Source organism: Zeus faber (genome assembly GCF_960531495.2).
Source record: "Zeus faber genome assembly, chromosome: 16".
NCBI classification, from domain to species: Eukaryota; Metazoa; Chordata; class Actinopteri; order Zeiformes; family Zeidae; genus Zeus; species Zeus faber.
The window spans coordinates 3,629,174-3,635,486 of NC_137202.1; the positions used below are offsets into that span (position 1 = coordinate 3,629,174).

The window sequence follows — 6,313 nt, forward strand, 5'->3', positions numbered from 1 at the left end:
GAGGCCTGTTATTTTCATCATAGGTTCACCTCAACTATGAGAGACAAAATGAGAAAAAAAAATCCAGAAAATCAAATTGTCTGATTTTTTAAGAATTTATTTGCAAAATATGGGCGAAAATAAGTATTTGGTCAATAACAAAAGTTCATCTCAATACTTTGTTATATACCATTTGTTTGCTATGACAGAGGTCAAACGTTTTCTGTAAGTCTTCACAAGGTTTTCACCCACTGTTGCTGGTATTTTGGCCCATTCCTCCATGCAGATCTCCTCTAGAGCAGTGATGTTTTGGGGCTGTCGCTGGGCAACACGGACTTTCAACTCCCTCCAAAGATTTTCTATGGGGTTGAGATCTGGAGACTGGCTAGGCCACTCCAGGACCTTGAAATGCTTCTTACGAAGCCACTCCTTCGTTGCCCGGGCGGTGTGTTTGGGATCATTGTCATGCTGAAAGACCCAGCCACGTTTCATCTTCAATGCCCTTGCTGATGGAAGGAGGTTTTCACTCAAAATCTCACGATACATGGCCCCATTAATTCTTTCCTTTACACGGATCAGTCGTCCTGGTCCCTTTGCAGAAAAACAGCCCCAAAGCATGATGTTTCCACCCCCATGCTTCACAGTAGGTATGGTGTTCTTTGGATGCAACTCAGCTTTCTTTCTCCTCCAAACACGACAAGTTGAGTTTTTACCAAAAAGTTCTATTTTGGTTTCATCTGACCACATGACATTCTCCCACTCCTCTTCTGGATCATCCAAATGCTCTCTAGCAAACTTCAGACGGGCCTGGACATGTACTGGCTTAAGCAGGGGGACACGTCTGGCACTGCAGGATTTGAGTCCCTGGCGGCGTAGTGTGTAACTGATGGTAGCCTTTGTTACTTTGGTCCCAGCTCTCTGCAGGTCATTCACTAGGTCCCCCCATGTGGTTCTGGGATGTTTGCTCACCGTTCTTGTGATCATTTTGACCCCACGGGGTGAGATCTTGCGTGGAGCCCCAGATCAGGGGAGATTATCAGTGGTCTTGTATGTCTTCCATTTTCTAATAATTGCTCCCACAGTTGATTTCTTCACAACAAGCTGCTTACCTATTGCAGATTCAGTCTTCCCAGCCTGGTGCAGGTCTACAATTTTGTTTCTGGTGTCCTTTGACAGCTCTTTGGTCTTGGCCATAGTGGAGTTTGGAGTGTGACTGTTTGAGGTTGTGGACAGGTGTCTTTTATACTGATAACGAGTTCAAACAGGTGCCATTAATACAGGTAACGAGTGAAGGACAGAGGAGCCTCTTAAAGAAAAAGTTACAGGTCTGTGAAAGCCAGAAATCTTGCTTGTTTGTAGGTGACCAAATACTTATTTTACCGAGGAATTTACCAATTAATTCATTAAAAATCCTACAATGTGATTTCCTGGATTCTTTCCCCCCATGGGGATGGTAGCTCAGGCGGTAGAGCTGGTGGTCTAGTGATCTAAAGGTTGCTGGTTGGATCCCAGGCTCCTCCTGCTAGCATGCTGTAGTGTCCTTGAGCAAGACACTTAACCCCTAATTGCTCCTGATGGCTGCGTCCGTCGGTGTTTGAATAATTGTAAGTCGCTTTGGATAAAAGCGTCTGCTAAATGTAAATGTAATGTAATGTAATGTAATTCTGTCTCTCATAGTCGAAGTGTACCTATGATGAAAATTACAGGCCTCTCATCTTTTTAAGTGGGAGAACTTGCACAATTGGTGGCTGACTAAATACTTTTTTGCCCCACTGTGTATATATATATATATATATATATATATATATATCCCAAAACTGGAAGGAACTATTGTTTGTTTGTCACCGCAGTAAGTAAGTTCCGCCCGAAAGGCAAACTGCCAGACAAACAGCGGAAACTGTAATTCCACATGGACTATGTATATATTGGCCTGCGAGCACCTGAGTTCTTCTTTTGGCCAACGAGCCACCTTTTGATTTTAAAAAGAACACTTAATAAACACGCCAACCGTCGCTGTTTCGCCTCCGCCTGCCTCCTCTTCCTCATTCCCTAGCCCGGTGCCAGTACGCACCCTCACAGTATTCTTGAGGAACTCCTCATGAACCTTGCACCTTGGAGCACCTGCGATGTGCGTACAGTGGCTCCGCTGCGCTGCTCCATTTACCCAGAGTGGCAAAACTGGAGCTGGGGGTCCATGTGCCTTTTTTTTTTTTTAGCACCTGCCCCTCGAAGTCTTTGTACGGGACTGTAGAGGGGAAGTCAGACCCGATCAGAGACCGGGGGGTTACTCGACAGTTCTGAGCGGAGAGCCTCCGCCCCCTCTCCCACTCAGTGTAAATTTATATTGCAAAATTGAAGATGAAAACTTTGATGTGCTGCGTCAGTGGGTTCACCATGTGTTTTTCTTTTTTAATATAAACTATATATTAATTTAATATACACAAAACGAAGGGGTGGAATTAAAAATGTGAAATATCGCATACCACTATATTTTGGTAGATACCGTACTGTGAAATTTCATACTGTTACATCCCTACCGTTGACAGGTGCCATTGGAACCACATGATGAATGTTAATCACTTCACCTGTCAGTGGTTTTAATGTTGTATATTACCAATTTAGGCTACTGTATATCAATACATTGAGTTGTGGGTGGATCCTACCTCCAGCTACAAAGGAGCGAAGGCAGTGGTAGTCTCTCAATGGTTTTAATGTTGTGGTTGATCGTGTATATTACCAATTTAGGCTACTGTATATTAATACATTGAGTTGTGGGTGGATCCTACCTCCAGCTACAAAGGAGCGAAGCCAGTGGTAGTCTCTCTGGGCGGGGCTGGTGATGGGAGCAGGAGGGGAGACCGCAGCCTCCGTTGCCATTGTGTGGCTTCACAACACCAACACATCCATCCCTGCCCAGTGACAGGTTGGAAAAAACAACTATCAGCCAAAAAAATGTGTGTACATTTCCTTTACATTCTTTAAAACACATGTTTAATTAAATACTACAAAACAGAACATTATATTAGGAGTATATGAGTATAATATTCATTAGATGCTAATGAGTATAATATTTTCCTTTTTCTATTACAGTGGTACCTCGACTTACGACTGTAATTCGTTCTATAAGAACAGTCGTATGTCGAAGCAATTTTTCCCATATACACCACACTCATTTTTTTTTCTATGATTTCCTTCTTAGTTTCAATGGGAATCATTGACTTTTTCTTTTTCCCATCATCCTCTTCTTAGGACTCATCATGAAGGGTGAAAACAAACAAAATACACAGCAAAAACACAGTAAATATGAAGAAAATATGGATAAGCCAGAACTACGTGCACACACGATGTAGGTCGCCGGCTGACTGGCTGCTGACTGGCCGCTGACGCACCAACTGCAAATTTCCACGGTCGTCGTATCTTGGAGCAGTCGGTCGCAAGTCGATATATCTTGGATTAGTCGTAAATAGATGCAGTCGTAAGTCGAGGTACCACTGTATAAGTATCTTTCTTGTAAGATTTTTTCCATTTCATGCTATTTTTTGAATTAACTTTAATAAGCTTATTTCATTACTCTAATTTGTAAATGGATTTTGCTTGTTTGCTTTTATTTATTTTGTTATTATTTGATGGCCTTTTGATGTAGAGCACTTTGTGTTGCATGTCGGGTAAACAAAGTGCTATACAAATAAAAGGTTATTCTTATCATTATTATTATTATTATTACTATGATAACACTTTAATCCCCAAGAGGGAAATGTAATTGTTACTATTTAATTGCATTCTATAAATGTAAAGCATTTTAAGAATTGGATGTTGTGTATGAAAGAAACTATACAAATAACGTTTATAATTATAATGATAATAACACAAAAATATTAACAAACTACATTTGGATTATAAAATACGAACTGCTGAATAAAATCCATTTAAAATACTGCAGGTTTTTCTTGAATGATTGTCCTCAAACAGCTCTGCTGGCTGTGCCTGTTTGACCCCCAGCACCTGACCCGCCACATTCACAGTGCTCCTGGGTTGTGAACGGTTTGCTGTGTTTAGGTTGCCAGAGCAGGCTGCCCCAGGGAGAGTTTTAACATTTCATCCATAGGACCAACTAGTCGCTTTTTTTTTAAGTTACTGGTACTTATATTTAAGCTACAATTCTAACTGTTACTAGTAACTAGTCTAAATGTATTAAGTACTATTACTTATTTATTAGATACTAGTAAGTATTCCCATTGTTACGAGTATCAATTTCAATTTTATAAGTCACTATTGAATATTAGAACTTTCATTAGTGACTAGTAAAATTTTATTACATTCTAGTAACAATGGGAATAAATATAAGTTGGAGGCAAATATTTACTATTCCCAAACACAAAGCCCCATAGGATTCAATTACATAAATGTCCAAATTGTTACTAGAAACATCACAATTGTTACTAATCGTAACACTTGGAATACTTACTAGTATCTAATGAATAAGTACTAGTACCAAAAACATTTTGAATAGTTACTAGTAACAATTTGAATAGTTACTAGTATCTAACGAATAAGTACTAGAACCTAATACATTTTGAATAGATACTAGTAACATTGGAATAGTTACTAGTATCTAACGAATAAATTCTAGTACCTAATACATTTTAAATAGTTACTAGTAACAATTGGAATCGTTACTAGTGTCTAACAAATAAGTACTAGTACCTAATACATTTTGAATAGCTACTAGTAACAATTGGAATAGTCACTAGTATCTTATGATTAAGTACTAGTACCTAATACATTATCAATAGTAACTCGTAACAATTGGAATAGTTACTAGTATCTAACGAATAACTTCTAGTACCTAATACATTTGAAATAGTTACTTGTAACAGTTGGAATAGTAACTAGCATCTAATGAATAAGTACTAGTAACCTCTAAAACGTGACTAGCTCGTCCTACGAATGAAATGTTCGTGCCACCCTGCTTGCCACCCTGACAGCCTCCCTGCCGGGTCCTTGGGCACAGGGGGAGAATGTGTGTGACGAGCCCTCCTCTAAAAAGACTAAATAATCAACGTACATCTTTATTCTGGACACGTTGAGTCCCACTATCAACAGTTTGTGGAGGGGTTCCTGCGTTTAACTGAGTGCGGGGAGACGTTGGCGTGGCTATAACTGGCGGTTACGATCACTGTCACCGTTTTAAAGTCCCACGTTAACTTAAAAAAGGCCAAATGAATATACTCACAAAACCTCCGAAGCTCAGGTGCCGATCCTCCAGGTGGGAGAAGCAGCTCCTGATGGGGGCTGGTCGCTGTTTCCTTGCGTTTAACGATGACGATCCTGCTTTAAAACATATCTATTCAAACCCTCGCGTTCACATGTGAGAGGTACCATCGACACGTGGATATCTATCTATCTATATATCGGTGGCAGTGTCACTGCTCCCACCGCAGAGAGGAGGCGGAATCCGTTTGTGTGGATTCACTTTGAGGCACTTTCCACGGCGACATGTCACGGCGCCTCCGTGCCCTTCCCTTCGTCCACACAGAAATCGTCGCACGGTGATGACGTCCCTCGACCGAATGACGTCACCCGACAGCTCTACACGATCCGAAAACGAAAACAAACAAAAAAAAGTTCAAATCCCTGAGATATCGTCATCCCACAAATAACCTTGATAAGACTTGCTTTCCTCTTGTATTGTATGTATGTCTTTTCTTTTTCTTTTGTTCATTTATCATTTCACTTTTTGCGTTGTTCGAGATTCGCACAATTCGTCGTTTTACTTTGTGCTTACACGTGAACATATTCAACACAGCTGAATTTAACTGGATCGGTGGTTGTGTGTGTGTGGTTTGCTCCACGGCAGCAGGACTTGCTGGCCAACACACGATCAACAGGCACAGATCAACGAAGGAAGCCGTTGTACGCGCGTCTCCTTCCATCGAAACCAGAGCGTTGTCGAGGTTTGCTCAACGTTGCGTGTAGCTAAGGAGCAGGTGGGTCGCGGCACTTATCCCTGACAACAAGTGTGCCCCGCGGCCGCGGAATCGCGCATGCATTGAGCGAAGGTGCGGGTGGTTGGGGCGGGCGGTACCGAAGAATTTGGTTTCGATCCGGTACCAAGTAATACCGGGAAAGAATCACCGATTCTAGAGGGGGGGGGGGGGGGGGTAAACGGCTCTTCTGTCAGTACACTTCTGGCTTCAGCCAAATTTAGCAATGTTTTCACGATGATGATGATGATTGGTCATGATTGGTATGTTTGCACATATCACTTAAATCATTCAATGTCATTATACAAAACCTTATAATATCCACAATACATTAAATAATGTAAAACAAC

General features: G+C 41.2%; 1 protein-coding gene across 2 annotated transcripts in view; it reads right to left on the reverse strand.

Moving 5' to 3' along the window:
- The window catches only part of slc25a16 (solute carrier family 25 member 16), a 13,770-nt gene extending 8,274 nt beyond the window's left edge, over window positions 1-5,496 (reverse strand). Inside the window, exons 1-2 of one of the 2 annotated variants that reach the window (XM_080016839.1) lie at window positions 5,213-5,496; window positions 2,766-2,888 (exon numbers count right to left, since the gene is read on the reverse strand). In XM_080016839.1, coding sequence (XP_079872965.1) covers window positions 2,766-2,856 — 91 coding nt within the window. In that variant the 5' untranslated portion in view covers window positions 2,857-2,888; window positions 5,213-5,496. Of the gene's footprint in view, window positions 1-2,642; window positions 2,655-2,765; window positions 2,889-5,212 lie in introns of those variants that run through there. The other variant, XM_080016841.1, reaches the window with a different exon arrangement.
- Between the last annotated feature and the right edge of the window lie 817 nt (window positions 5,497-6,313).